The 25,628-nt window shown below is 38.5% G+C and overlaps 14 protein-coding genes across 15 annotated transcripts; 6 read left to right on the forward strand and 8 right to left on the reverse strand.

Moving 5' to 3' along the window:
- The first annotated feature begins 302 nt into the window (after window positions 1–302).
- Gasu_37100 (zinc finger (CCCH-type/C3HC4-type RING finger) family protein) lies at window positions 303–2,180 on the forward strand. Its single transcript, XM_005705282.1, has 7 exons — window positions 303–527; window positions 578–920; window positions 974–1,154; window positions 1,223–1,403; window positions 1,451–1,572; window positions 1,630–1,690; window positions 1,738–2,180. Exons 1-7 carry the CDS (start codon window positions 355–357, stop codon window positions 1,832–1,834), a joined length of 1,158 nt encoding a protein of 385 aa, XP_005705339.1. The 5' UTR covers window positions 303–354; the 3' UTR covers window positions 1,835–2,180.
- A 222-nt stretch (window positions 2,181–2,402) lies between these two features.
- Window positions 2,403–3,273, forward strand: Gasu_37110 (60S ribosomal protein L12e). The gene is made up of 2 exons (XM_005705283.1): window positions 2,403–2,678; window positions 2,732–3,273. Exons 1-2 carry the CDS (start codon window positions 2,568–2,570, stop codon window positions 3,143–3,145), a joined length of 525 nt encoding a protein of 174 aa, XP_005705340.1. The 5' UTR covers window positions 2,403–2,567; the 3' UTR covers window positions 3,146–3,273.
- Window positions 3,274–3,742: 469 nt separating this feature from the next.
- Window positions 3,743–4,623, forward strand: Gasu_37120 (tRNA (guanine-N7-)-methyltransferase). The gene is made up of 3 exons (XM_005705284.1): window positions 3,743–4,181; window positions 4,234–4,523; window positions 4,577–4,623. The coding sequence occupies exons 1-3, from the start codon at window positions 3,834–3,836 to the stop codon at window positions 4,593–4,595; spliced, it is 657 nt and encodes a 218-aa protein (XP_005705341.1). The 5' UTR covers window positions 3,743–3,833; the 3' UTR covers window positions 4,596–4,623.
- A 4-nt stretch (window positions 4,624–4,627) lies between these two features.
- On the reverse strand, window positions 4,628–5,472 carry Gasu_37130 (translation initiation factor eIF-1A). Its single transcript, XM_005705285.1, has 4 exons — window positions 5,333–5,472; window positions 5,194–5,277; window positions 4,954–5,057; window positions 4,628–4,895 (listed from the first exon to the last, which is right to left on the reverse strand). The coding sequence occupies exons 1-4, from the start codon at window positions 5,346–5,348 to the stop codon at window positions 4,689–4,691; spliced, it is 411 nt and encodes a 136-aa protein (XP_005705342.1). The 5' UTR covers window positions 5,349–5,472; the 3' UTR covers window positions 4,628–4,688.
- A 265-nt stretch (window positions 5,473–5,737) lies between these two features.
- On the reverse strand, window positions 5,738–6,672 carry Gasu_37140 (peroxiredoxin Q/BCP). Its single transcript, XM_005705286.1, has 5 exons — window positions 6,561–6,672; window positions 6,399–6,512; window positions 6,338–6,343; window positions 6,220–6,292; window positions 5,738–6,163 (listed from the first exon to the last, which is right to left on the reverse strand). Exons 1-5 carry the CDS (start codon window positions 6,567–6,569, stop codon window positions 5,883–5,885), a joined length of 483 nt encoding a protein of 160 aa, XP_005705343.1. The 5' UTR covers window positions 6,570–6,672; the 3' UTR covers window positions 5,738–5,882.
- Window positions 6,673–6,693: 21 nt separating this feature from the next.
- Window positions 6,694–7,182, reverse strand: Gasu_37150 (uncharacterized protein). Its single transcript, XM_005705287.1, has 2 exons — window positions 7,109–7,182; window positions 6,694–7,031 (listed from the first exon to the last, which is right to left on the reverse strand). Exons 1-2 carry the CDS (start codon window positions 7,136–7,138, stop codon window positions 6,801–6,803), a joined length of 261 nt encoding a protein of 86 aa, XP_005705344.1. The 5' UTR covers window positions 7,139–7,182; the 3' UTR covers window positions 6,694–6,800.
- A 40-nt stretch (window positions 7,183–7,222) lies between these two features.
- Gasu_37160 (potassium channel beta subunit) lies at window positions 7,223–8,573 on the forward strand. Its single transcript, XM_005705288.1, has 2 exons — window positions 7,223–7,804; window positions 7,853–8,573. Exons 1-2 carry the CDS (start codon window positions 7,363–7,365, stop codon window positions 8,458–8,460), a joined length of 1,050 nt encoding a protein of 349 aa, XP_005705345.1. The 5' UTR covers window positions 7,223–7,362; the 3' UTR covers window positions 8,461–8,573.
- Window positions 8,574–8,587: 14 nt separating this feature from the next.
- On the reverse strand, window positions 8,588–9,552 carry Gasu_37170 (uncharacterized protein). Its single transcript, XM_005705289.1, has 2 exons — window positions 9,396–9,552; window positions 8,588–9,342 (listed from the first exon to the last, which is right to left on the reverse strand). Exons 1-2 carry the CDS (start codon window positions 9,484–9,486, stop codon window positions 8,789–8,791), a joined length of 645 nt encoding a protein of 214 aa, XP_005705346.1. The 5' UTR covers window positions 9,487–9,552; the 3' UTR covers window positions 8,588–8,788.
- A 260-nt stretch (window positions 9,553–9,812) lies between these two features.
- On the forward strand, window positions 9,813–14,683 carry Gasu_37180 (paired amphipathic helix protein Sin3a). The gene is made up of 7 exons (XM_005705290.1): window positions 9,813–10,177; window positions 10,346–10,551; window positions 10,600–10,851; window positions 10,903–11,661; window positions 11,710–14,084; window positions 14,137–14,420; window positions 14,495–14,683. The coding sequence occupies exons 2-7, from the start codon at window positions 10,354–10,356 to the stop codon at window positions 14,533–14,535; spliced, it is 3,909 nt and encodes a 1,302-aa protein (XP_005705347.1). The 5' UTR covers window positions 9,813–10,177; window positions 10,346–10,353; the 3' UTR covers window positions 14,536–14,683.
- A 4-nt stretch (window positions 14,684–14,687) lies between these two features.
- On the reverse strand, window positions 14,688–16,192 carry Gasu_37190 (uncharacterized protein). Its single transcript, XM_005705291.1, has 3 exons — window positions 15,893–16,192; window positions 15,500–15,823; window positions 14,688–15,452 (listed from the first exon to the last, which is right to left on the reverse strand). The coding sequence occupies exons 1-3, from the start codon at window positions 16,175–16,177 to the stop codon at window positions 14,829–14,831; spliced, it is 1,233 nt and encodes a 410-aa protein (XP_005705348.1). The 5' UTR covers window positions 16,178–16,192; the 3' UTR covers window positions 14,688–14,828.
- A 29-nt stretch (window positions 16,193–16,221) lies between these two features.
- Gasu_37200 (serine/threonine-protein kinase PRP4) lies at window positions 16,222–18,432 on the reverse strand. Its single transcript, XM_005705292.1, has 7 exons — window positions 18,110–18,432; window positions 17,497–18,058; window positions 17,240–17,449; window positions 16,968–17,190; window positions 16,809–16,920; window positions 16,560–16,753; window positions 16,222–16,508 (listed from the first exon to the last, which is right to left on the reverse strand). Exons 1-7 carry the CDS (start codon window positions 18,399–18,401, stop codon window positions 16,293–16,295), a joined length of 1,809 nt encoding a protein of 602 aa, XP_005705349.1. The 5' UTR covers window positions 18,402–18,432; the 3' UTR covers window positions 16,222–16,292.
- A 12-nt stretch (window positions 18,433–18,444) lies between these two features.
- Window positions 18,445–19,862, reverse strand: Gasu_37210 (ribosome assembly protein 4 (RSA4)). The gene is made up of 2 exons (XM_005705293.1): window positions 19,636–19,862; window positions 18,445–19,584 (listed from the first exon to the last, which is right to left on the reverse strand). The coding sequence occupies exons 1-2, from the start codon at window positions 19,755–19,757 to the stop codon at window positions 18,531–18,533; spliced, it is 1,176 nt and encodes a 391-aa protein (XP_005705350.1). The 5' UTR covers window positions 19,758–19,862; the 3' UTR covers window positions 18,445–18,530.
- Window positions 19,863–20,422: 560 nt separating this feature from the next.
- On the forward strand, window positions 20,423–23,003 carry Gasu_37220 (AAA-type ATPase). The gene is made up of 2 exons (XM_005705294.1): window positions 20,423–22,895; window positions 22,942–23,003. The coding sequence occupies exons 1-2, from the start codon at window positions 20,455–20,457 to the stop codon at window positions 22,943–22,945; spliced, it is 2,445 nt and encodes an 814-aa protein (XP_005705351.1). The 5' UTR covers window positions 20,423–20,454; the 3' UTR covers window positions 22,946–23,003.
- A 4-nt stretch (window positions 23,004–23,007) lies between these two features.
- Gasu_37230 (hypothetical protein) lies at window positions 23,008–25,622 on the reverse strand. 2 transcript variants are annotated; one of them, XM_005705296.1, is made up of 5 exons: window positions 24,576–25,622; window positions 24,346–24,521; window positions 23,868–24,292; window positions 23,676–23,813; window positions 23,008–23,629 (listed from the first exon to the last, which is right to left on the reverse strand). In XM_005705296.1, the coding sequence occupies exons 1-5, from the start codon at window positions 25,531–25,533 to the stop codon at window positions 23,116–23,118; spliced, it is 2,211 nt and encodes a 736-aa protein (XP_005705353.1). In that variant the 5' UTR covers window positions 25,534–25,622; the 3' UTR covers window positions 23,008–23,115. The 2 variants fall into 2 exon arrangements, with proteins under 2 accessions (XP_005705353.1, XP_005705352.1); XM_005705295.1 differs by having other exon boundaries at window positions 24,346–25,622.
- Window positions 25,623–25,628: the final 6 nt, after the last annotated feature.

Here is a 25,628-nt window from a genome sequence, read left to right on the forward strand (position 1 = left end):
AGTTTCAAACACCAACGAAAGTTAGGGGAAGAGTGTTTGCTGACGTTCATAATAATGAATATAAGTCATGGTAAAGAATGGAATGTTTTGACAAACTCGCAAAACAATTTTAAAAATGGTTCTAAGGACTACAACAAGAATATTTATGTTCAACTTGTGTACTATTTTATCTTCCATTTGTTGAACAAAGAAATGAATGTTAGAGTCAACTTATTGTCGAGGATATGATAGAGTTGATCAACGAACAAATTTGAGTTTTTCGGGAAGACTGTCAACAACTAGATATCCTTTTTATTCGTAACGACGATCATCAGCATTCGGTTATTTTTTGATCACGTCAAGTGTCGTTTCATTATGACCCAGACACCTGAACAGACCCCCAATAACCAAGAAACAACAACGACACAAAATATCCATAATACGCAAAGTCGTTTATTAGTGCATACAGTTGCAGGACCTGGTACTGGGCCTCCAGTACCTGTTCCTTGTAAATATTACTTGGAAGGCTTTTGTGTCCATGGCGAAGCGTAAGTAAACTTCAAACTTCATATATCTTTCAGGTCTTGATTTTTACTAGTTGTCGTTTCCAACACAAGTTACCAACGAAAGAGAACCAGTCAGAACCTTCTGCTAGAAATTCCGCTCGACTTTCCAAACCGGTTTTGGACGAGTTTTTGCACAAACGCAGTGAAAGTTCCAAGGAAGAAGAAGAAGAAGAAGATTCTGTGTTTTCTTTTTCCAATATGTATGCATCTTTATTTTCGGAGTCCAAAGAATACAACTTTCCTCGTATTGGTATAGACCTTCGCCCAACTTCTTATGCTGAAAGGTTACTTAACCGGAACAGTCAAGATAAACTACCCAATCAAGGCAGTGCTGGTGAAATGGAAAAGCTTGCCAACTATTCTGTATCCCATAAAGTGCGAACTGTAGATATTCTGGAGAGAATATTTTCGTTGAATGTCAGTTTTAGGTACCCATCTTATGCAAGTATCATGCGGACAATTCTTGTCAATATGGTGACAATTGTCACTACTTACATGGTTTGGAGTGTCCGCATTGTGGAAGAAATGTTTTGCACCCTTTGGATAGCTCCATTCAACGTCAACATTTGGAAGATTGTCGACAATTTTACCACTCATCAGAAGAGGCAAGTATTTGTTACTATTTTGAATATGGCTGACACAAGTTTCTCTTTAGTTTTTGAATTCTCAAAGCCAAGAATGTGGTATTTGTTTGGACTACCCTCGTAAGAGTGGAAAATATTTTGGATTGCTTGAAAATTGCGATCACGTATTTTGTTTGGAATGTATTCGTCAATGGCGACAACATAGCATAGATTTTGGACAAGTTGTTCGTTTTTGTCCACTTTGTCGCACTCCATCTTTTTTTGTAATTCCAAGGTAAAATGTAGGGTATATTTGTAGTTGATTCTCATGTTTTTTACTAGTCTGGTTGTTCCTGGAGATGTACAAAGAAAGAACGAAATCATTGAGAGGTACAAGTCAAAATTGACAACTATTCCTTGTAAATATTTCAATTATGGAAAGGGAACTTGTCCATTTTCAACCAGTGAGTAACATTATTTTACGTTGCTTATATTGAATGAAATCGTTGATTGATGAGTAGGCTGTTTCTATGCACATTGTTATCCAGATGGAACATCGATTCAAAGAGATAAGCCTAGAAGGTAAGTCTTTTAACATATTTGGGAATAGTTTGTATCATTTTTTCAAGATATATGAATGCCGATGGTGAAATGGTTTTCGAACATCCCCATTCTTTAGCAGAGTTTATTATTCCAAAGGAGGAGAAGAAGAAGAAGCGCTCGTAGAACTACTTGGCATTGGTTCTTTTTGTAATGATGATTCCATTTTCTGTCACCAACTAATAAGCTCATTGAAAAGTAACCCATTTTGGAAAACGATGCAGTATATTTCTCTGGAAAGTTTATTTCATTCGACAAATAAGAATAGAATATTTGCCAACACAGCGACTTCATATCTATCCATTTCGTGTGACTTTACAATATGTTTTGGCATCTCTTATCAAGTCTCTACTAGGTTGACTGCTTTTCTTAGCCATAGGAAAGTGACAAGGTGAAAGAAACGCTCTTAATAAATCGGTGCTGTATTTTTGCTTAATGCGCAAACAAGTTTCATAAATAATACATTATATACACCAACTACGGACGAACAACTTTGAACTTGTATTCTTGGGATATATATATATATATATAAGGACATACTACGCAATCATCTTCCATATAACCCGATGGCATAGTGGCATTTTGTCTTCAAGTCATATGGCGAAGTAACCATTCCTCTCACTGTTTATTCCTTATCTAAGCTACTCTTCTCGAAACATACTTCTTCTCAACATCCTTGGGTAATCGATGGTCACAGTAGTTGCTTGCAATATTCGACTTCATACCTTGTTCAACAAAACCGTGTGCTGTGTTCAAACGATCCATAAAAATCCATTTGCCATCACAATTTCCTCATTTCGTCGTCGTTGGATTTGTGAGCACACTCGATTGACTCTGGTCTTATCCAACTTTAGAAGAGATGCCACCCAAGTTTGATCCCAACGCTATACATGTTATCTATGTTCGAGTTACTGGAGGTGAAGTTGGTGCGGTGTCTTCATTAGCCCCCAAAATAGGTCCCTTGGGACTGGTAAGTATAGTTATGATCGACTCTTCTTTGTACTCATTTCCACCGTTCTACAGTCACCCAAAAAGATAGGTGAACAAATTGCACAAGCGACCAAGGATTGGAAAGGATTGAAAGTTATGGTGAAGCTTACGGTACAAAACAGACAAGCTACAGCAACGGTAGTACCTTCTGCAGCCTCTTTGTTAATAAAAGCGTTGAAAGAGCCAGAACGAGACAGGAAAAAGGTGAAGAATATCAAACATAATGGCAACTTGCCATTGGACGAAGTTATCAAAGTTGCCAAAGCTATGCGTGCTCGTTCCATGGCCAAGAGAATGTCTGGAACAGTAAAGGAAATATTGGGAACTGCACACAGCGTGGGATGTACAGTAGATGGGATGCATCCTCACGACGTGATCCAGAAAATAGATGCCAACGAAATAGAAATCGAAGACTATGAAGCTCCAGAAGTAGCTGCAGCTGCTTAAGTATTGGTGGCGAATACAAAAGATGGTTTTTAAATAAATTTCAAGTTTTCTTTTCATAGAAATCGTCCACAGCACTATGATTGGGAGTTTCTATCTCGTTACGTTTATCAAATTGAAGTTTCTCTTGTTGCAAATCAAAACTTTTTCTCAGCTGCTCTCGATAACTACGATATTCATAACGGCATATCACCCTAAGCAAGATGTACCTGAATGGAAGAAGAAGCTTTTTGAAATATAAACTTACCAAGAAATGGAAGAAAAAAGTACCGTTCCAAATACTGCAACGTCTGTAGTCTTCCAAGGATTACCTATCCAACTAAGTCGTCCAATAGTTGTGTTGACTCAAAAGGAATATGTCCCTACGTGTACGATAGAAACGCAAGGCACCCAATACCAAACCACCAGTGAGACCATATAGCAAGGTCTGTCGAAGGCACGGAATCTTTTGAGGCTTGTATAGGAAATCAGTATTTTCTGAGTTGGAAGAATTGTCGTTTGCCATTGTCATAAGCAAATAGAACCATCTTCAAGCCATCTTATACAATCCATTGCGATTGGATTATCGATTCAAAACAACTCATTTTCCTATGAAATAAGAAATTTCCTTTACTCCATGTTGAAAAAGAATGCATAGATAAATTACTACCGACAATTATGTGAAACGCTATTTGTGTTGGTGGAGTCAATCATGTTTATTGCATTGCACCGTTCACTTGTATTAATACAACCCCGTCGGAGAACCAAGTTGGTTCGTCACTCTTTATCTGTTTATAATCATATGGTTCAAGTTTGTTCTTGTGTGACTGCGACTGGAAAACTTGGAAAAGTTAGACAACACGTCAATCCTTTGGCACCTTATTTTCAACAACCACTAACTATACATCGTGGCTGGAATAAACAAGTCTATCGGGATAGTACTAAACCTTTGCTCATAGATCTGGGTTCGGGAAAGGGATGGTTTTGTCTCCGTTATGCAGAGACTTATCCAGATTGGAACGTACTTGGGCTAGAAATAAGGGAAGCTTTGGTACAACGAGTAAGTATCTTGACGATTCTTTCCACTTGACAACGAGGATTATTCCTTGTAGGCTTTGACGTGGATTCAACAACGGCAGTTGACCAACTTGTACTATATGTTTTGTAATATCAACGTCTCATTGGCACAAATATTGGAGAACATTGTCGACTGCAAGGTGTTAAGAGTATCTATACAGTTTCCTGATCCTCACTTCAAAAGACGTCACCATAAACGCCGTTTGGTGACGGACGAGTTGGTACAAACTCTGTTTCATTATCTACCTAATGAAAGTGAAGTACTAATCCAAACAGATGTCGAGGAAACCTATTTTAGTGCTATCGAGAAATTTCAAAACAACCAGTTTGTTATGAAACAATGGCAAAGTGACAGTCATCCATGGCATATATCTACAGAAAGGGAGATGGCTTGTAGAACCCGAGGCCAACCAATCTATTGCGCTATCTTTTCAAAAAAAATAATGTGAAAAAGTATAATGGCAAATTTCATAAAAACAAAAAGCATATATTATATTGCATCTACATCGTCAAAATCAAAAGTAACTTCTTCTCCTTCTTCTCCTTCTTCTTCGTTAATTTTCGTAGTATCTGGAATCTCTCCTTGAGCCTTCAATGCTCTGGCTTCATCAGGATTGTACTTTAAAATAATATCCGCTTTCTCGTCTTGATAATCTCTCAAACCAATGAGAACAATATCTCCCGAATTGATCCAGACCTAATCACAAAACTTTAGTCTCGGCGGCGTCGAATAGCTTTCTTTCTTTCAACCTCACTTTCTTTCTCATTTTTCCTCGAATGTGACAAAGTCTTCGAGTACCGTCGAAACATAACGCTTCACACCTTCCATTTCCCAACATTCGCGTTACTTGTGCATATTCTATTGAACCCCAGGGTGAGAAATAAAATACTTGTAAAAGAAAAATTTTCAACAATCTTCTTTGGAGTTGAAAACAAAAACGGTTTTGAATGGTACTCCGTCTCTTGCTGTCCACAAAACGTATGATTACACCTACCTTGACCCTCTTCCTTCATCACAAGTTCCCGCTTCTCTTCTTCATTGTCGTTCTTCCCTCTACGACGATTCTTTCCACCTTTTCCTGAAAATAGTTAGAATTCACAAAGGCTTCACACATAATAACAACATCTCTCAACCTTTGTTTTTAGGCATGTCGACCTTCCAACCCAAACACAACTCTCAATCCACCCAATTCCTTATGGATTTATACATTTCCTTTACTTGTTAGAAACAAAAGAACCCAACTTTAGACAATATAAAAAATGTGGATTGAAATGATCAACATAGACTGACTTGTTATAACACTATCATATGAAGAGTAAAATGTATCCCATTTTTGTGACTCAAGCACAACTTTTAAGAAAAGTGTTTTTTCTTCTTTTCTTTCAAAGAGTTTCTTTCATCTGCAGTCATCATCATCATCATCATTATCAGTTGTAATGTATGTGACACGTGGATGGTTGAAAAGAATGACAACTAGCCCACAGAATGTATTCTATCCAAGAAATATTCAGTGACTAGATAATGTGAAGAAAATGAACATTTGAAAGAGTTACAAACACAACGAAAAACAAACGTTTTACCAACAAACTAAAGCAACACGAGAAGCAAGCAATTTCTCAACCCAGCCGAAACACATGACTGGTATTCTCCTCGTCACAATATATTTCATTGAGCAACAGATTACTATTCTTCCGCTGTTTCTGCGTTGGCTCGAATCTTTTCTAACGCAGTTTTTGCTTCGGAAACGTGATTGGCGAAATTCACTTGACTACTGTAAATATGGCGCACGATACCATCCGGACCAATTACGTAAGTACAACGACCAGGCATTATAAACATAGTGCTTGGTACGCCGTAGAGCTTTCGAACTTTACCACCTACATCAGATAGCAGAGGAAAAGTCAACTTTTGTTGTTCCGCAAACGACTTGTGAGTCTCTACGCTATCAGAACTGATACCGAAAACTAATATCCTCTGTTGTAAGTTATCGTACCTCTATATCATAAAAGCGAAGTTATACCTTTTGCATTCAGCTCATTAAACTCGGACATACTATCACGGAAAGTACAAGCTTCACGTGTACAGCCATATGACTAATATCTTGAGTTTCAAAATATCTCCATTAGCTTAAAACATACCTTGTCCTAGAAAAGAGATAATTCCAGTCAGACCCGTACTTACGATTTCTCAAAAATTTACCTTGGGATAAAAGAAAAGAACTACTGGATACTTCCCTTTCAAGTCACTGAATTTTATGGTATTACCGTCTTGATCCTTCAATTCAAAGTCAGGTGCTTCGTCTCCTACTTTCAACTATAGTGGTTGTGAGATATTTCCAATACAACTAGGAACGACGCCTACTTTACCCATGAATATTTGCTCAATGAGAAACTGTAAAAGGAGTGTGGCTGTGATATTCCGTTATTTGAATTTCGGCTGACGTGTCTTTTCAAAATCCGCCAGCGTCCTCAAAAGGAGGAAAAATGCCATCTTTTTCTCTCACCATTCATTCATTTTGATCTCACACTAGGCTTACGACTGGCCCAATGAATCATTCACTCCTTGTATATATATATATACAAACTTTTATAAGAGAAGTTTTCAGTTCAAATCATAAGAGTGAAAATAGCCTTTCAAACCTCGATTGCTACTCGGAATACTCTTTATATTTGTTTTGTCTAGAGGTCTTGACAGTTTTCTCTTGTTAGATGATAGTCTTACTATGTCGTTGAGTTGCTTTTTCACATGTTCCTTAAATATCACAGACAACTTGCATCTTTCTATTTCTACAATTGCATATAAATTGGAGTCACTTCCTATCGAACAAGGAAACTAACAACTATGACAATGTTGTGAAATGGAGTCTATCGCGCTTTCTTATCTCCAAGGATACTATTATTATCCTCAACCCATGTGGAATATTGTATACGAGTCATCATGTTATATTATTCATTTATTCAATGAAGAGAACTTCCTATTCCTTCCTTGGCATTCCATAAAAGCCATGGGAATGTCCACGAGACAGTAGGCCTCTTGCCTTGTGCACAATCATCGACACTGAAACTACGGCATTTGTGCCATTTTTGGTTGGCGAGTAGTTGTGTTCCTGTTGTGGTGAATTCAGCAAACCCAAAACATGAACGGAGTAGTGTCTTCGGGGAATATGGTGTACAATACTCTTGGTAAGAGTGGTTTATTGGTATCCAAACTTTCTTTTGGTTCCTGGGTCACTTTCAACGAACAAGTGGACGTTGAATTGGCCTACAGTCTGATGAAGAGAGCTTATGAGTTGGGTTGCAACCTATTTGATAACGCGGAAACTTATGCAGCTGGAGCAGCTGAATCGATTATGGGTGAAGCTTTTCATAGAGGTGTAAAGGAAGGCGTTTGGACAAGGGAAGACTTGGTGTTGACCACCAAAATATTCTTCGGTGGAAGAGGAGCACGCGATACCCATACTTCCAAAGGTTGTTCCAGAAAACACATCGTTGAAGGATTGCAAGCTTCGCTGAAACGTATGCAATTGGAACATGTGGATGTGGTGTTTTGTCATCGTCCGGATCCACTTACGCCTATCGAAGAAACAGTACGTGCCATGAATCATGGTAAGTATTAAAATATGCTATACGGATTGGAAACTTGACTGTGTATAGTTATCGACCGTGGATATGCCTTTTACTGGGGCACTAGTGAGTGGTCTGCACAAGAAATTACGGAAGCTTGTCGAGTTGCCGATGTGAGTGGTCTCATTCGTCCTCTTTGTGAGCAACCACAATATAACATATTCCATCGTCACAGAGTTGAAATAGAGTATGAGCCTCTTTATCGAGAATTTGGTTTAGGCACAACTATTTGGTCACCTTTGGCTTGGGGTATATTATCTGGGAAATACAGTGGAAAGAACGTTCCAGCAGGGTCAAGATTATCTCTAGAGAAGTACAAAGGGTTGAAGGAAGCTGCCTTCACTGAACGAGAGTGGCAGATCGAAAGAACCGACCAGTTGAAGCCTATAGCACAAGAGTTGGGTTGTAGTGTAGCTCAGTTGGCAGTTGCATGGTGTGCAGCCAATCCACACGTATCTACAGTTATTACAGGAGCCACTAAAATAGAACAACTAGAAGAAAACTTCAAGGCAATGGATATTGTTCCCAAGTTGACTCCAGAAGTGATGAAGAAAATTGATGATATTGCACAAACCAAACCAGATTACAATCCAGAGATGAAAATGGCACGTCGTGTTCGAGGAATAGATAAGGCTTAGTTGTAGCAATTTCGGGTTTCTTTTGCATATTTGTTTTGTGTTGTTAAAGAGGGTTTTATTTCTTTGTGTTGTTTGTTGTATGTTTTAAAACTACATCTGTCCAATTACCAGTATTTATAGCCCATTTGTCAAACATACATACATATATATATATATATATACACTCATCAACGATACGTAGTTTTATTGAACTCCTTCATCTTTGTGGCGATTTATCACACTACAAAGAGCGGTCACTCACAAAGACGTAAAACACAATAACAACGACATCTACAACAAAACAGACACAACTCGTTTCAACAACTCAACTTTACACAAACTATCGTTCTCATGCAGACTCTTCTTGATGCATCTCCGCGCTCTTGGACAAATTCTGATCTTTCTCGATGGAAGTCAAGACACGATAGTCGGCAACCGTTGGAATCCAACCACCCGTTTCTCCAACCCAGTAGATAAAGAATGCAAAGAAAATGTTAAAGAAATAGAGACACATATTGGCCCAGAGCAATGCTTCCACTGCATTGACCTCTGTTCTATTATTGTGCAGGTTCAGCATTCCAGTAGAAGGTCTTGCCGCTGTGGCAACTATGGCACCGACCAACCACCAAGCCCAGAAGAAAAGGTTGATAGCACCTTCGACATACCATAGTTTCTGTTGCCACTTGAAGAAAATTCCCAAAAAGGCATAGCAAAACTCGAAGAAACTGATAACCAATCCAATGGCAGCAACAGCTACTATGTATTTGCAATAAGAAGCAATGCCGTGGTGGTTCACTTGCAACGATGACTTGTATGCACAATACTCATCCGCTGCTGGTACACTGTGTACCCAAATACCATCTGAGCTCTTTCCCATCAATGCCAATATGGTAATTGAGAAAGCTTACAGACAAGAGTTAGCTATTATCAATTATTCTCCGGTAATAACTACATACCTATTATCGTTAGATAGAATAACATCTTTACACTAAAAAGAGACGCTACTGTAGCGTCTCCCATATATGCTCCGAGAATTCTTCGTGCCATATCTCACACTTTCTTGACCGAACCAACAACAATGACAATCACAATACAACAACACAGAATCGATGTGGGAGAGTGAGGATGGTAACGGTTGCCTTATGTAATGGCCATCGAAACTTCTTTGGGCCCTCGAAGGGTTCGAATGAACCAATCATCATTCAGCATTCAGACTCTAGAAATTGTCTCTTTTTTTTTCTAGAGACAAGGAAATTTCCAGAGAGGAACAGATGAAACCTTCTAAAAACACAAAAGTACAGTTAAATATTTGTTTTGGCATTTCCTTCTCCTCTGTATTCTATTCAGAAAAGCAAACGTATTGGACAATCCTTTTTGCAACATAGAGAAGAGACAGCTTATCTCTAGCCGTATGTGAATTCAAGGGTTGTCGTTGTAGAATACATTAGTATATGGTAATTTTTGTTTGTTGTGACTGTTCTTCGTATCTTTTTCAACCAAAGAATAAAGACAACCTTGTTGATAGTCCAACTTGAACAACTCAAGGAAGAACATAGTCATCGATTTGGATTGGCAATCCATTGGATAATTGGCAATAGGGCATGCCAAGTGTCTTGTTGCAAACGTTGTTTGGCTGTTTGTAAAGTACAAACACCGTTCCACTTTGCTGTGAAGCAGCACCCGATTGAAACATTGCACACCTTACCTAGGGTATATATTGAAGCACCATTGAAAATTGGTAAAAGATATGGAGATACCAACCAACCAAGAAACAAGTTCCGAGTCAAGTTCCGTGAAAGAACAACGTGCGAAACAAACACAGGAGAATGCCAAAAAAGAACAAAAACCAAAAAGTAGGTTGCTTCAAGTTGTAGAGAGTATCGAAACTAACCTTTTCTGTTATTAGCTTCCGTGATGACAAGCCATCTACCTAATACTTCAAGTCAGCCGCAAAACGCGGAAGGAGCCGCTTCTATGAGAAGAATTCCTTTTCCTATACCCCCCATGATGTATGGAGCTTATGGGCATCCTTCTAATCAACCCGCTTTGGCGCCTTACACTGCTCCGGATGGTACACCGCTTGTGCCTCACTCCCTACCGCCACCCTACCAGGTATTGTAACCATTGTTCCAGTCTTTTGTTTTTACTCAACTGTTTTAGAGTATGGCAACAATATCTCCCGGTTCTCGTGTTATGCCGAGTAACATCAATATGGAGTCGGAAGGATCTTATCCACCTCATCTTTATGGATCCAGTGCACAGTTAAATCCTTTAACAATGTACCCTCCTTATATTCATTCAAGTGAACCTGTTTCAGGAATTCCTATGTATCTGAATTCACCTTTTCCATCATTTGATCCAACTGGACGTGCACCTTTTATGAAACCCACAGACTTCCCATTATCTTCCAAAGTAAGAATACTTTTCCTATGAAGAAATAGTAACTGAATGTTTGGAATATAGTTGGATAACAGACGTTCTGGTGACTCAGAAAACAACTCGGACAAAGATAACCCAAAGACAGCGAGTGGTAGTGCTCAATCCATGGCAATGGTTGGTAGTTCCTATCCAAGTTCTTCTGAAATGTCTTCTCCTTTAGAGCATTCTGATACTAGACAGCTTGCAATGTCTCGTCATCCAACCTTTTCATTGCCACCACCTTATTCAGGCTTTACTATGTATGACCCAAATCGTAGTTCTTCTCAAACCCCAATAGCATATACAGGTAGTGATAAGCAATGGAAGGACGCCAGTCAAACAGAACAAAATGCATCTTCAAGTATGAATCCTATGAAAGCGGATAATCAAGAACAAGCGTCTCGGTCAACTACTATATCTCCACCTAAAACAGGAGCATTAAACGCAGAGAATCCATCACTCAGTCCTTCGGATGAGAAGACCAACAAAGAAACCTCACCATCTTCACAATCTGCACCATCATCCAACCGAAAATTAAAAGTAGAAGATGCTTTGGCGTATTTAGAACAAGTTAAAACTCAGTTCAATGATCAACCACACGTATACAACAAATTTCTTGATATTATGAAAGATTTCAAGTCCCAAGCTATTGATACCAATGGAGTTATGGCCAGAGTCTCCGAACTCTTTCGTGGTCATCCCAACCTTATTTTAGGATTCAATGCTTTTCTTCCTCCTGGGTGTAAGATTGAAGTTCCCGAAGCGCAGGTAACCGAAAATTATTATGTCTCTTCTTCTAACAAGGTATGAAGTATTGGAGGAATATGGTTCCTTTTCTGACCTTGTATATAGGCTTATTCGGAACCTTTACTTTCTACACCCTATGGATATGGACAATCAGAAAGTTACTATTCAACTTATCGACCTTCACCTTCAAGCATGACTTATTCACGTATGCCAATAGCTTATTCTGAAAACAAAGCATTGGAACCAACACCATCGTTACAGAAACCGAATGCCATGACCGATGAAGAAGCCAAGCAATGGAGCCAAGCATCAGCTGGAATGTCCAATGCAACATTGTCATCAGCCGTTGCAAACAAACCAGTGGAGTTGGATCAAGCCATTCATTACGTGAAAAAGATTAAACAACGATTTGCTATGCAACCACAAGTATATCGTCAGTTTCTAGATATACTGCATAGTTATCAAAAGGAGCAAAAGAGCATCAAGCAAGTATACGAACAAGTAGCCACTCTTTTTCAACACCATGTAGATCTTTTAGAAGAGTTCACCAACTTCTTACCTGAATCTGCTAGCCAAGCAAAAGCATCCAAATCTTTTGCCACCAGTCAGGACAAGTCAATTCATCCTTCTTCAGGTAACGCCAATCAACGTAGCCAACCTTATTTTGTCGTATCCGATGAAGAAATGCATCCGAGGAAAGTATCCAGTCAGGAATGGAAAGCATCATCGAAACAACCCAAGAGGGAAGAAAAGAGAAAAGAAGCCAAGAAAAGACAGTCCACTACAACAGACAAAGCTCACGAATCGCAAGTTTCGCGTGCTTCTTTATTAACCAAGAATAGTATGATTCTATTCGAACAAATTCGCAAGGAGTTGGGACCTGAGCAGAAATATATCTATTCGGAGTTTATCAAATGTCTTTCGTTATTTTCGCAAGGAATTATATCACGTGCCGAATTGCTCATGTTGTGTCAAGAATTATTTGCTGAAAAACCTGCTTTATATGAAGCCTTTCAAACTTTCTTACAATCCAGTTCAGCTGGTCCTGGTGCAGTTGAAGAAGCTATGAGTATTTTACAAAGTTCTCAATGGAGAAAAGAATATCAACAGAAGAAAAGTGGCAGAAATGCTTCTGTAGAAGGTTTTGATGCCACCAAAAGTTGGAGTTATAAACCATTATCAGAAATTGCATTGGAAAGCGAAGAAACTTGTACCGTTTCATATCGTAAATTACCTGATAACTTTCCTCGTCCTTCATGTTCTGGTCGAGGTCCTTTAGAAAATGCAGTATTGAATGATTCTTGGGTTTCATTACCTACTGGAAGTGAAGACTTTTCATTTAAGCATATGAGAAAGAACCAATATGAAGACAATCTCTTTCGTTGTGAAGATGACCGATACGAATTGGATATGGTGATTGAAACCAATGCCGCAACAATAGCCAAGTTGGAGCCTATTGCTGCAGCTGTACAACAAATGACTTTAGAACAGAGGTCTCGTTATGCATTGGCGGAAGGTATTTTGAGTCCCATTCATTTGAAAGCTATTGAGCGCATCTATGGAGAACATGGACCAAGTGTTGTAGAGCAAGTGAAACAAAGTCCTTCAGTTACTGTTGGCATTGTATTATCTCGTTTAAAACAGAAAGATGTGGAATGGAGAAGAACTCGTTTAGAGATGAACAAAATGTGGAGAGAAACGGTGGAAAAGAATTATTACAAGTCACTTGATCATCGTTCATTCTACTTTAAGCAGACGGATCGCAAAGCACTCAATTCCAAGTCATTAGTTGCTCAAGTAAATCATGATTCATTGCCTGCTTATCAAATCGTGGATTCTTTTCGTCATGAATGGGCACCCAATGGAGGATTATGGACATCTCGTGGTTTGGAATGTCCGTTTGAGAATAGTCGAGAACAATCCACTCCTTGTATGGGCGAATTGTGTAAGGAGGATATGGAACAAGTATTGGATATTGTTATGTTTTCATTGAATGTGGAATGTGGAGAAGGAAAAGAAGCCAATTTGCTTTATTATTTGTTTTCTCATTTTATGCTTTGTTTCTTTCGATTATCGGATTCGATGGATTTGTCCTGTCCTAATGATGTATTGAGTGAAGACGTTACTCCTATTTTAGGTTTTCATTGGCAACTTGTTGGACGACGATGGATTCCGTGTTGTAGTTGTGAAGAAGAAGGACCATTTTCTTCCAGTCATCTTTTGATGGAACAAGATGACGCATCTTTATTTTTCCAAGGCAACGTATTTTATGGCGACGAGTCTTTGTATATTTTATTTCGTCTATTTCATCTTTTATATAATCGATTGGCAGCAGCACAACAAATGGCACAATCACAAGCACAACAAGCCAGAGAAAGAGCTTCTATCCATAATCATAATGCTACTGCTGGTGGTGTTCCAATGGGTACTCATTCCGTGATACTTAATCACGATACAACCTCTTCTCAAACTTTTAATCGGTATAATATTCACTATTCCATCATCACTCATAAACTTATACTAATTTTGTAGGATACAATCCAATGCGTTTGATTCGGGTGCTCCTGTTGCAACTGCAGGGACTACAGCTGAACAATTGTTTGAAGAATATTTATCTTCATTGAAGAGTTTATTGGATGGTTCATTAGAAACTTCCAAATATGAAGACCGTTGTAGAAGTTTATTGGGTACCAACAGCTACATACTTTTTACTATGGACAAGTTGATTGCTCGTTTGATTAAACAAATACAAACCGTATTTCATCCCAATGGAGGAAATGCCAACGTTTGGTTATACACTTATTATCATTTACTTGGTATGCATAGTCGAGAAGGCATCCATGAATGGCTTTATTATCACATGATTTGGAACAAAGTGATAACTGAAAAGAATGCTGTGTCGAATATCTATCGAATGGCACATTTACCTAATTCTGTGTTGGGCAGTAAACGAAATGGTGGTGTTTTACAATGCAGCGTAGTTGTGACAAATGAAAAGAATGGTAAAAGTACTGTTCATGAACAAACAAAGAAAATAGATCCGTATTGGTATATCTATGCAACTCAATCATGCTCAAAACAACGTGGATCGATCAAAAAAATGATAGAAAAACAATGCAAAAAAGGCATATTATCCTCATCTGGGGTGGAAGAACATCCCATCATTTTTACATATCAACAAGGACGAATGTGTTATTTTTCTCATTAAGGACCCAAAGGATAAACTAATTGCTCAACATCTTTTGAATATTTTGTTGTACTTCTGCTTCTCTCAAAAAGTACCCAGTAACCAGTAACCAAAATAGCATTTGAGAAAGTTCACTTGTACTTGTCTCTACAACAGACATGGGATTCTGTGCAATCGATGTTTGCATAGTGACTGCACGGATGATTCGTTTCATAGCATCTATTACTTCATCTCCCATATCTCTAGTCAAAGACTCCAATTGGTCTTGTTCCATAGTTCGAATATAACTCAACAATTGACTACCCGATGCATTCTTATATTTTGTTAATTCCTTCTCCAACAGAATAACTTGAGATCGTAACTCTTGTACGTACTCCGAAGCATCCATTTCTGTAGTGCTTCCATCCACATTTTGAAAGGTCACTTTGCCTTGTACCGACGGCTTTTGTCCTTCCAACAAATGTCGCTTATCATCCACAGTCTCCAAACTTTTAGTAAGACTATAACGATATTGAGCATTTCGTAACATATATCCTGTCATCAAACAAGACTCCATAAGTTGCATCAATTGCATACCAACAGTACGAATACTCGTTTGAAATAAACCTGGAGGCAAAGAACCCAACAATTGAACCAAATTCAGTTTAATAGCATTTTGTACCTAAACTGTGTCATTCGGTTTCATTATAAACCATATAATAAACTTACGTCTTTTGGTGTTTTTCTCATAAACCTAGCAACCAACTCACTAGGTGGTACCTGTTGAATGAACTCGAGCAATTCATTCTGTTTCTCCTTGTCATAAGCTGTCAACGCTGATGAAATATCCAAATTTTCGGTAGATAACGAAGCATTTCTTCCCAACCCTGGTAAAGGAAATCCTTCTTGACTTTTTCTTGAGTTGTCTTCCTTGTCTCCTCCTGAAAGGGAAGAACGAAAGGGTGACCAATTACCAAAGATAGAAAAAGGAAATCCCCCACCCTGATTATTATTATTCTTTTGGTCATTGTTGGAGTTGTCTTCGTCGTCGTCCTATAGAGAGAAAATAATGAGTTGCCTATGACGTTCGTGACCGAAAACCCTTTTCTTTGTCCAACCCACCTTGTTAGAGAAAGTAGTTTTATGAGATGCTCTCCATAAGAATGTAAACGAATGGTCTAATGGTTTCCGAAAAGGTGAAAGACAGGGAACCCATTGTCCTTGAGGTAGCCTGACAAGTGACTTGCCACGAAACCAACAACCATTTGTGGGTGTTCTACAGTTTGTCAAGCAACAACTTGGCAGTTTTCTATGGAGAAAGTAGTTTGGATAAACTTGTGTTGGGTTTTGGAAGGCGGCAACTTGCATCACAAAACAGGAAGTCTCTCTCATCTTCAATTCATCCATCAATGAATGGATAACATTTCTTCATCACTCTTTCGTAGCTATCTCATCTAAGAATCCTTTTTCTTCAAAGACTTTCAATAAATATATTTCTTCATAAAGTTTCACAACAGTTGTCTTATGTAGCAACAAATGGATGTTTAGAAGCTTCTATTACTGATAACCTTTTAAAGGGATCGAGCGTAAAAATTTTGTCCAAAAAATCAGCTAAAAGAGGAACCAGTTTTCTTTCTTCTGTCTCTGCAACACGTAATAAACGAGACTTTAAATCTACTTTAGGGCGTATGTTGGTGGCTTTGAAAACTTCAGAACGAGAAACTGGATCCCATTCTCCCTACAATCCATTTCTCAATATGCAAATCTACAACAATTCAATAAATTCTACCTGAAGAAAGTTGCCAGCAGAATCAAAATATTTGTGACGAAACGGTGACTTGCGAATCATTTTCATCGAGAAACTTCCTTTCAGCTCCTGAAAAAGACGAAGCATTTCGTTATTATTACGGCCTGGAAATGCAACCTTGCCAGTATACAATTCAAATAAACAACAACCCAATGACCACATATCTACTGGAGGTCCTATTGTTTCGATTTCTTAATAATATAATCTCAATCCATTGGCCAATATACATACCATATAAAAGTCCTAATATTATTTCAGGAGCTCTATAAAAGCGACTAACTAGATATGGAGTTATATCGCATTCGTCCGTGAAACATGCACTTCCAAAGTCACATATCTTGACCTAATATCAAATAATTAGTAAAAACAACTCCAATCAATCCAGCTCACCATATTCTTTTCTTCATTCACTAAAATATTGTCAGGCTTCAAATCAGCGTGAATCATTTTACTTTTGTACAAAACATAAAGAGCATTCAATAACTGTCGAGTGTACAATTGCACTGCCTTGATAGAGATACCTCGATCTCCGCCGTACTTCTTTAGTACTTCCCTCAAATTCATTTGCATAGATTCAAATACCAGACAAATATGACTGCCAAAGTTGAAGTGCCTACATAACTATGATATGAATATGATTCGAAAATAAAATAAAAATATACCTAAGGAATTGAATACAATGTCGCTTCCCTTGTCGGTCATTCTCTTCCAGTTTACGTAAAATTGAGATTTCTTTTTGAGCCGCTTTTAGCATGACGTCGTTATTCCGAATAATTTTAATAGCAACTTCCCTAGTAGTATCATTGGTCTGTTCCAAAGCGCGAACAACACTTGAAAATACTCCTTTTCCAGCGATGTTTAAAACAGTGTAGCTACACAAACTCAACTCGAGCTAGAAAAGGAAAATTTCTCAACTTACCGGTCATTATCCAATCTATCACCAGGTAACAACTTACAGTAACCTTCCAAATCAGCTGCATCATCAGCTACTCTTTCAGTTACCACACGTCGAGGCTCCAAAAACTCTTTACTCGAGTCTTCAACAGGTGAGTCCGAAAATATATCTACTGAGAACTTCGTAGCCCCCTCTTCTTTCTTTAGTGAAGAGTGCAGAACTTTATGTCCCTCCTCAACGCTTTCTTTTGCAGAGTCTTCTCGAATTCTCAAAAGGCGCTCTCGTATTTCTTTGTCTTCCTTGAAACTTTCATAGTCTCTGGTATCTCCCAAAACTTTACTTTCGTTCGATTCTCCTTCTGACTCCTCTTCCACAACAGTATTGTCAACTTGTCCCGAATGGTCACTTGTCTTTCGTGACTTATTCACACACTGAATACTGGGCAAACCAGTTGATTCAACGTCACCTTCATCACAAGACTTTCGTTTCTCTAAGATTGACTGCCACTGCTTCCTCCTTCGTTCTCTTTCGGTTTCTAACTCACTCAACTCGCTCTTGTAACTCGATAAGAGAGGAATTACAGTTTCTTTAAAAATGAGTAGATAAACCCAACCAAACTTTCAGCAAAACAACTTACCTTGAACAACCTGATTCTTCCTGCTTTCCATTTTCGGTACTACTGTTTTTCTTTCCACAGGTCTTCTACCGTTGAAAACTGCAAAGTTTATACCGCTATTGGTTAACCTAGATATTCCGTCAGGAAGGTTACGAACGAATTGCGACTTTGCAACCGCGCCATTCGCTTTCAAAGAGCTACGACTCAGTGAACGAGAGGGGTCACTAAAGGGTGAATCCGACAATCTCGTTTCTTTCGATACTTGAGAAAGCGTATTATCCACCTTTGGAACCTCTCCTTCTTCCAACTCCATTTCTTCGTAACTCTATGTCCCTCAACCCCTAAGATAACAATCTTTCAACTGGCCACTTTTTCTTTGGGACTAGAAATGTCGTTTCCCCATTTCAAAGGGAATGAAGAGTATTTATTGGGAGTTTGACTATCAGACACCTAATTCTCTTTGTCTCAAACAAGGTAACAACTGGGTAAACTGTTCTTCCAATAATCTACTACTTGCAACTCGAATATAACCATCGTTGGTTGTATACATAATACGACTCTTTCGTCCATCCATATCCATGGCAACAACTTGATCACCTTCCATACAAGATGAAACGATTTGCCCCATGAAAGTTTCATCATCCTTGACTTGTCGTTGCTCACAACAACCTCTATCAAATAGACATTTACGCAAGTCAATGTAAGAAAACAAAACACCACGATAATGCGGTTCTTCATTTTCAATAATGTAATCTTCGTGAGGTCCAAACGCCAACATCATTCGCAAAGGATTGCTCAAAAGATCAACAAAAGTTATGGAACGAAAAAATGGCCAGCTAGCAACTAAAGGTTCCCCACAGCGACTATCCCAAAAGCAAACTTGTCCACTGGAGTCACCAGATATAAAAAGATTTTCATTTGCTTCACCAATTTTCACAGAAGTAATCCAATCTTCATGCCCATGATAGGATGTGTGACAATGCAGTTTGGACGCCTCAACATCCAAAACATGTAAGCTCGTGTTATCGGAAGTGGAATAGATCACTCTCTGCCCATCTAGGCGAGAATTTAACGAAAAAACCATTCCAGAAAAACAGTTGAATGAGTTGTAACAAGAAAGAGAAAGGGAATCCCAACTAGATTCAGTTACACCACAAAATTTAGCCAAAATAAGGACGCCACTACAACCTAACCAACACAAACGACCATACTGGGCAACATCAAAAGTATGAATATTACCAAACGAGCGTTCTGAAAACAAGACATCCCTGGCAGCAAATTCCTTCTTGACAGTAACACGAGACGCTATAGTTGCAGCAGAATCTTCACTAAACAGATCGCCCTTCCAGGAAACAAAATTAATACACTCATCGTTGTTGACAATGAAACACACAACGTTTTCTGAAAGCACTTTTACACGCAAAATTTCTCCATCACAAACATTTGGAAGCAAACAAGACCTCCAACCACTCCCGAACCTTCCAAAAAAAAATAAACTAGCAGCCAAGTCAAAAAAAAAATATAAAATAACTTGAACAAAAAAGTACCATCCACCAGCAGTGCCGACAACAAACAAAGAACCGTCTGGAGAACTTGCAACAGCAGTACCTTTCTCTCCCAAGTAGCTTTCAAAAAGCAAATGGCTGCATTCGAGAACCTTTTTTGACATTATAGTACATTTTCACTTACCAACTCCCAATCGTAAACGAACACCAACATTTAACATTCTAATGACTGAATGCAAAAGAAACACCTACATTGCTTTGTTTCTAATCTTTCGGTAAATATTTCAGGTTCCTCATTATGCAAACGCTTTTAAATATTAACCCTACTAACCTAAACAAAAAAAATGTGCAAAAATAATAAGTAAAAATCACAAATTCCAGAACATCTCGTAATTTTAGCAAAACAACGTTCAAAATAAAATAACAAAATTAAAAAAATTATTTCTTTGATATTAAATTTCTTTTGTAGATATTAAACCACTTAATACAAATTTTCCAAAAATGACTCAAAATTTTTATAAATAGCAACAAACTTTATTTGTTTAAAATGCGGTTGTTTAAGTTTTAAATATTTTTTTAAATTTTTTACAATAGCATAATATTTCTTTAGGTCTCTTCTTACATATATTTATTATCTTCAATGTTTTTGGAAGAGTATGTTTTTTTTTGCCATTCCTTGAACTTAGCAATTCTGCAATTTTTTATTTAATATGTTTTAAACACCTTTTAAATGTTTTTTACCATAACAGCATTTCTTTTGTATTTAAACAATTCGACTTTTCATACATAATGCAGAAATTCAAAGCCAGCCTTGTCTATATGGTTGGTTTTTTGTTTTGGCATTGTTGGTAGTTCATCGCAATGGACAAAGTCTTGGAAGTGATAGACTTGAGTTTATTGCTTGACAAAATCGCTATAAAAGGCGCACCCCCTGAAAGTATACAGCGTTTAGGAGTTGCTGTGTTATCGGCGAAATATATGAAGGACTTTAATATTCGTCTAGGACAGCCGTTACGATTAACAAAGCTTCCGTCGATTGACTCAACTATTTCGAGTGTGGAGCAAGAGGAGAGCTTAAATGTAGCTTTGGAGCGCGTGCACTTATTTGATGAGCCGAGTGATAGGAACATTTCTTGTGCCACATACCCGTCACCGCAATTCTTATTGTCGATAGCTTGGCCGTTGTCGTTTTTGCCTGATAATGTTATTGCTTTAGATTCTTTTAGTTGTTTCTTATTATTTATGACTGCATATCAGAAACAAGTGATCAAAGACACCACATTAGAAGTAGCTCTGAGGGTGAAGAAAGAAATGGGTCGAAAAACTTTGTTACCTTCTACGCCTGTATCTGGGAAGAAAAAGCACAAATCACCCAAAGTGCAGCCGAATAAAGAAGAGAATATTTCTATTGGTGTATGTATGTCTCATGTTTACAGTGAAGAGGAACATGGTCGAATTGCTGCTACGGTGTTTTGTTGTATTGCAGGGTTTGGTCCACCTAGTGTAGATGGCCAGTTGGAACCCGTGGATTCGGACCGTTTAGAAAAATGGTACGATGATGTACATTTTGAGTCATATATAAGAAATATTGTTTCCAAGCGGTATATCGTACCTGGTTGTTGGATTTGTGTGAGTATGGAAGGTCGGGATCTTTATTTGGTTTGTCATCGCATCCTGCCTTTTGAGGATCGAAAATGGAATGAAGACAATGATAGAAATGCCGTTTGGAAAGTGGTGAAGAATACCCAAATAGAATGGTTACCACTTGTCCAAGCAGATAACAAGCGTACAAAGTTGATAGCTTTGGGAGGTTTAGATGAACAGATGAACAAAATGAAATCATTTTTATCCAGTTGTTGTGAAAGTGAAGAATACAGAGAACAGTTGAGTCGTTTGGGCATTCGTCCTAGTCGAGGTATATTATTATACGGTCCACCGGGAACTGGCAAGTCGACATTGGCACAAGTAGTAGCGTCAAGCATGCAAGTCCGTTGCGTACGAACAGTGAGAGCGCCTTGGATAGTTTCAAGTACATTTGGAGAAACGGAATCCACCTTGATGGAAATATTTCAACAAGTTGGAGATCGAGTTCCATCGATTCTCATTATTGATGAAATAGATGCTTTAGGTGTTTCTCGAGATAGTCAGTTTGCAACGGAGGCAGAGCTCAGACTAACTGGTTCTTTGTTGAGGTGTATTGATCAGATGCCAAAGAGAATGGTATTGATTGGAACTACTCATCGTCTGGATGCTTTAGATGCTGCATTGAGAAGACCTGGACGTTTAGATATGGAGTTGGAAGTTTCTGTTCCGAACAGTTGCCAACGTTGTTCCATTTTGCGTGAAATTATAAAAAGCAGCACATCTTTAAGAGATGAGAAAGGGATGACATGGCAAGTTGAGTTGACAGACGATGATTTGTTGGAAGTTGCCAACGATTTGCATGGCTATGTAGGAGCAGATATACTAGCATTATGGAGAGAGAGTTGTTACTTAGCATATAAACGATGGAAACAAGGCAAGGCTTTAGAATGTCGCGCTATATCTGTGCTGAAGGAAGATTTACAAGAAGCTCGTAAAGAAATATTTCCCAGTGCGATGAGAGAGATAGTGGTTGAAGTTGCTCAAGTTTGTTGGGACGACATTGGAGGTTATCATCAAGTGAAACAGCAGTTAAGGGAAGCAGTTGAATGGCCTAAGAAGTATGCTCATTATTTTCGACGTTTTGGTATTTCTCCTATAAAAGGCATCTTATTATATGGCCCTCCTGGTTGTAGTAAGACTTTGATGGCAAAAGCGTTGGCGAATGAAACCAATTGCCATTTTTTATCTGTCAAAGGCCCAGAATTATTTCAAAAGTGGGTTGGAGAGTCAGAAAAAGCAGTACGCAATTTATTTCGAAAAGCCAAGTCTGTTGCACCGTGTATTATATTTTTTGATGAAATCGATGCTTTAGCTTCACGTCGACAAGAAGAGCAAAATAGTTCACATGCAGAACAACGAGTATTGGCACAATTATTAACCGAAATGGATGGCATTGCTTCCAGTGGATTGATGAGTCGTGTTGATGAGGAGATGGAAGAGTCTTGGATATTTGTATTGGGTGCCACGAATCGACCTGATTTATTGGACCCGGCATTGATACGACCGGGTAGATTTGATAGACTTGTTTATGTTGGGCTACCTGATTCGGAGGCGAGGGAACAAATATTAAAGATTCATTGTCGTTCTATTCCATTGAACGACTCCTCCATGGATTGGAAAAGTTTAGTAGAGTTGACTCAAGGCATGACGGGAGCAGAGTTGGCATCGCTTTGTCGAGAAGCCACCTTAAATGCTTTGAAACAGTTAGTTGATAGTCATTCAGAAATTTCTCAACATCCTCAAGTGGAGTATTATCATTTTGAAATAGCTTTACAACAAGTGAAACCGAGAACCAACAGTCATTTATTGACATTTTATGAAAGTTTTGCTCAACATAGTGGTTATCATCACATTGTACAATGAAAAGATGAAATTGTTTTATCCATCTGGAAAAGACATCCATTTAGAAAAGGGTTTCATTCTTTTAGGTTTTTGTAACATGGAATATCCTGCTTGAGAAGCTAACCATTGAGTTAACCAATGAGGATTATCTTCATGAATAGTCCAACCCATACGACAAGCTACTTTCTGAAATCCTCCGTGACGATAAATCACAAATACCAAGTCTCTATAACCTGTTTGAAACAGTTCCTTTTTGCTAGGCATCAATCCAGGAGTTCCATATTTGTCTACCCATAAGACTAGTTGTTTAATTACGTTGGACCAATATCGATAATAAGCAGGTGGTAAAGGTCGCATATGGGGTGCTTTCCATTTTAGTCGATGTGCTAATTGAGTAGCTCCTTGATGATATTTCATGATAGCAAAGGCAATATCACCCCTTCCATCTCGATACAATTCTTCTACAGAAGCAACTGCTCGAAGAGGTAAACCTCGATTGGATAAGTATCGTTGCAACTGTCGACGTACAAAACCAACATCTTTCCATAACCTATTCATTTGAAATGGTGGGTTCCAAAAACTTTCTCTCTACTTACTTATGGGATGAAATGCAACGATAATGAGGTACCAATCCAAGACGTTTGGCATAATAAACCCAACCTTTGGTATCTCTTATTGCATCTGCCAAATCTCCTCTACCCAGTTGGTACAAAGTCTCATTACTTGGCATATATCTAAATGTTATCATTTTTTCTACTAAGTATCATATTCCATAATTATAGACATACCTCTTCTCTTCATTCGATAACAAGGCTATCAATTCTTTCAACTCTGTTATCACATTTTCTGGATCATTCCAATACATACGAGGTCGACTAGGAATAGTCCATTCCAACCCAAAAGCTTTAGCAACTGCAGGAAAACCATGATGGAGTCGAATACCAAATGCTAAATCGACTCTACCACGTATAACCAAATCATTCAAAGTAGGCATTCTATGATATCCCCACTTTTCCATATCTGCATAGAGTCGCTTCCTTAGGTTGCTCCAATTACGCCAAAAACTGATTGGTCCTATCCAATTCAAATGAAGTTTACCAGCTACTACTGAAAATCCACCATGTAACTGGATTGCATAACAAAGATCACGTCGTTGATGGCGTCTCAACTCATGACCAAGTGGCATCACACCTGGAGTCCCATAACGACGTAACTAGAGCCATACTTTTAGTTGCCGAAACAAAATGTATCATCATGAAGACTTACAAATACCGATATTTCTGCTCGAAGGATAGCAAAATCATTCCAATATCCTTTGGCCTTTCGTTTACTTTGTCTCAACATGTATAGTTTAGCTGCCACTGTCTGCACACCGCCATGTTTCCTAATCGCCTCTACAAGGTCTTGACGTTGATTCCTTTTCAAATTGGACAAGGTAGGAACTATAACACAAATAGATGAATATGAATCTCTTATCATCCATACAAGATACCTACTCGAATAGGGAATATTATTCATGGAATGGTCCTGGAAAGAGATAAAGGCAGTCAATTCCTCTTTCAAATTTTCTATATTGGACCAATATCCACGTGGTTGTCGAGTACTTTTAGATAACGGAATTTGAGTCTTACGTGATACTTCATAAAGTCCTCCATGTAAGCGAATGGCACCCATCAAATCCCATCTCTTACAAGTACTCAACAAAGTCATCGTCGGTAACTGTTCTAATCCATTTTGTTGCATAAACTGAAGCAGTTCATTTCTTAGATTATCCATATTGTGCCAATATTTTCTTCTCTTATTGGGTATTCTTCCAAGCTTCTCTGCCACTGCTGGAAATCCTCCATATTTATGAATAGCTTTAGCTAAATCCAATCGACGTGCTTTCAACAATTGATGATAGGTAGGCATATACAATGTTCTCCATTCGGCAATTTCTTTGGCAACGTGTTCAAAATGATCCCAATAACCGGAAGAATGATGATTAGGTTGCAATCCAATCTCTCTTGCTACGGCATGAAAGCCACCGTGATGACTGCTGATTGCCAAAGCCAACGCATAACGTCCAGATTTTCTCAATTCATTGGCACTTGGCATACGATGGAGCGCAATGCTATTTTCATCAAGTCCTGAGACGCCGTCTCTCTGTTCCACATATTGTATTATCTCTTTGCGAACACTTGAATAGTCTTTCCAATAACCTCGAGGTTTCCGTTTCTTTTTTCTCTTCTCACGAAGCAATAAGACATCGCGCACTTTGTTTTGCTTTTGTTGAGGAACGAGCAACTCAAAAGATGGCGTACCACCACCATAATAACACTTGGTAGATGAACGAGGTAGAGGACATTCACCTCCACTTTTCTTCACTTGCAGTAAATGTACAGAGTCACTCACTTGAGGTTGACTAGAATCTACTATAGATTGCTGTGTTGCTATTGGCTTCCGTTGTATCATACAACGAAAAGGTCGTTGGACGATGACACTCTGGTGAGCAGCTGGAAGGCGTCCCAATAAAATAACTTGCTTGCGTAAATAAGAAAGAAACCATT

Source organism: Galdieria sulphuraria (assembly GCF_000341285.1).
Source record: "Galdieria sulphuraria unplaced genomic scaffold scaf_31, whole genome shotgun sequence".
NCBI lineage: Eukaryota > Rhodophyta > Bangiophyceae > Galdieriales > Galdieriaceae > Galdieria > Galdieria sulphuraria.

Coding starts and splice junctions, on each gene's coding strand:
- Gasu_37180 (XM_005705290.1), top strand. CDS start 10,354: ATGACAAGCCATCTACCTAATACTTCAAGTCAGCCGCAAAACGCGGAA. Junction 10,852..10,902: donor ACTTCCCATTATCTTCCAAA/GTAAGAATACTT, acceptor TTTGGAATATAG/TTGGATAACAGACGTTCTGG. Junction 11,662..11,709: donor ATGTCTCTTCTTCTAACAAG/GTATGAAGTATT, acceptor CCTTGTATATAG/GCTTATTCGGAACCTTTACT.
- Gasu_37140 (XM_005705286.1), bottom strand. Junction 6,164..6,219: donor TAATGAGCTGAATGCAAAAG/GTATAACTTCGC, acceptor AGAGGATATTAG/TTTTCGGTATCAGTTCTGAT.
- Gasu_37110 (XM_005705283.1), top strand. CDS start 2,568: ATGCCACCCAAGTTTGATCCCAACGCTATACATGTTATCTATGTTCGA. Junction 2,679..2,731: donor AAATAGGTCCCTTGGGACTG/GTAAGTATAGTT, acceptor ACCGTTCTACAG/TCACCCAAAAAGATAGGTGA.
- Gasu_37200 (XM_005705292.1), bottom strand. CDS start 18,401: ATGGAGTTGGAAGAAGGAGAGGTTCCAAAGGTGGATAATACGCTTTCT. Junction 17,450..17,496: donor GATAGATTGGATAATGACCG/GTAAGTTGAGAA, acceptor GAGTTTGTGTAG/CTACACTGTTTTAAACATCG. Junction 16,921..16,967: donor TGAATGAAGAAAAGAATATG/GTGAGCTGGATT, acceptor ATTTGATATTAG/GTCAAGATATGTGACTTTGG.
- Gasu_37170 (XM_005705289.1), bottom strand. CDS start 9,486: ATGGCACGAAGAATTCTCGGAGCATATATGGGAGACGCTACAGTAGCG. Junction 9,343..9,395: donor ATTCTATCTAACGATAATAG/GTATGTAGTTAT, acceptor CTTGTCTGTAAG/CTTTCTCAATTACCATATTG.
- Gasu_37190 (XM_005705291.1), bottom strand. CDS start 16,177: ATGGATGAATTGAAGATGAGAGAGACTTCCTGTTTTGTGATGCAAGTT. Junction 15,824..15,892: donor AAACTACTTTCTCTAACAAG/GTGGGTTGGACA, acceptor TTCTCTCTATAG/GACGACGACGAAGACAACTC. Junction 15,453..15,499: donor TGAGAAAAACACCAAAAGAC/GTAAGTTTATTA, acceptor GACACAGTTTAG/GTACAAAATGCTATTAAACT.
- Gasu_37160 (XM_005705288.1), top strand. CDS start 7,363: ATGGTGTACAATACTCTTGGTAAGAGTGGTTTATTGGTATCCAAACTT. Junction 7,805..7,852: donor AGTACGTGCCATGAATCATG/GTAAGTATTAAA, acceptor GACTGTGTATAG/TTATCGACCGTGGATATGCC.
- Gasu_37150 (XM_005705287.1), bottom strand. CDS start 7,138: ATGATGACTCGTATACAATATTCCACATGG. Junction 7,032..7,108: donor GTATACAATATTCCACATGG/GTTGAGGATAAT, acceptor CATAGTTGTTAG/TTTCCTTGTTCGATAGGAAG.
- Gasu_37230 (XM_005705295.1), bottom strand. CDS start 25,533: ATGATACAACGGAAGCCAATAGCAACACAGCAATCTATAGTAGATTCT. Junction 23,814..23,867: donor TTATCGAATGAAGAGAAGAG/GTATGTCTATAA, acceptor GATAACATTTAG/ATATATGCCAAGTAATGAGA. Junction 23,630..23,675: donor CGTTGCATTTCATCCCATAA/GTAAGTAGAGAG, acceptor TCAAATGAATAG/GTTATGGAAAGATGTTGGTT.
- Gasu_37220 (XM_005705294.1), top strand. CDS start 20,455: ATGGACAAAGTCTTGGAAGTGATAGACTTGAGTTTATTGCTTGACAAA.
- Gasu_37120 (XM_005705284.1), top strand. CDS start 3,834: ATGTTTATTGCATTGCACCGTTCACTTGTATTAATACAACCCCGTCGG. Junction 4,182..4,233: donor GGGAAGCTTTGGTACAACGA/GTAAGTATCTTG, acceptor TATTCCTTGTAG/GCTTTGACGTGGATTCAACA.
- Gasu_37100 (XM_005705282.1), top strand. CDS start 355: ATGACCCAGACACCTGAACAGACCCCCAATAACCAAGAAACAACAACG. Junction 1,573..1,629: donor AACTTGTCCATTTTCAACCA/GTGAGTAACATT, acceptor ATTGATGAGTAG/GCTGTTTCTATGCACATTGT. Junction 1,691..1,737: donor CAAAGAGATAAGCCTAGAAG/GTAAGTCTTTTA, acceptor CATTTTTTCAAG/ATATATGAATGCCGATGGTG.
- Gasu_37210 (XM_005705293.1), bottom strand. CDS start 19,757: ATGTCAAAAAAGGTTCTCGAATGCAGCCATTTGCTTTTTGAAAGCTAC. Junction 19,585..19,635: donor GTCGGCACTGCTGGTGGATG/GTACTTTTTTGT, acceptor CTTGGCTGCTAG/TTTATTTTTTTTTGGAAGGT.
- Gasu_37130 (XM_005705285.1), bottom strand. Junction 5,058..5,193: donor GATGAAGGAAGAGGGTCAAG/GTAGGTGTAATC, acceptor GGGGTTCAATAG/AATATGCACAAGTAACGCGA. Junction 4,896..4,953: donor GAGGAAAAATGAGAAAGAAA/GTGAGGTTGAAA, acceptor TTTTGTGATTAG/GTCTGGATCAATTCGGGAGA.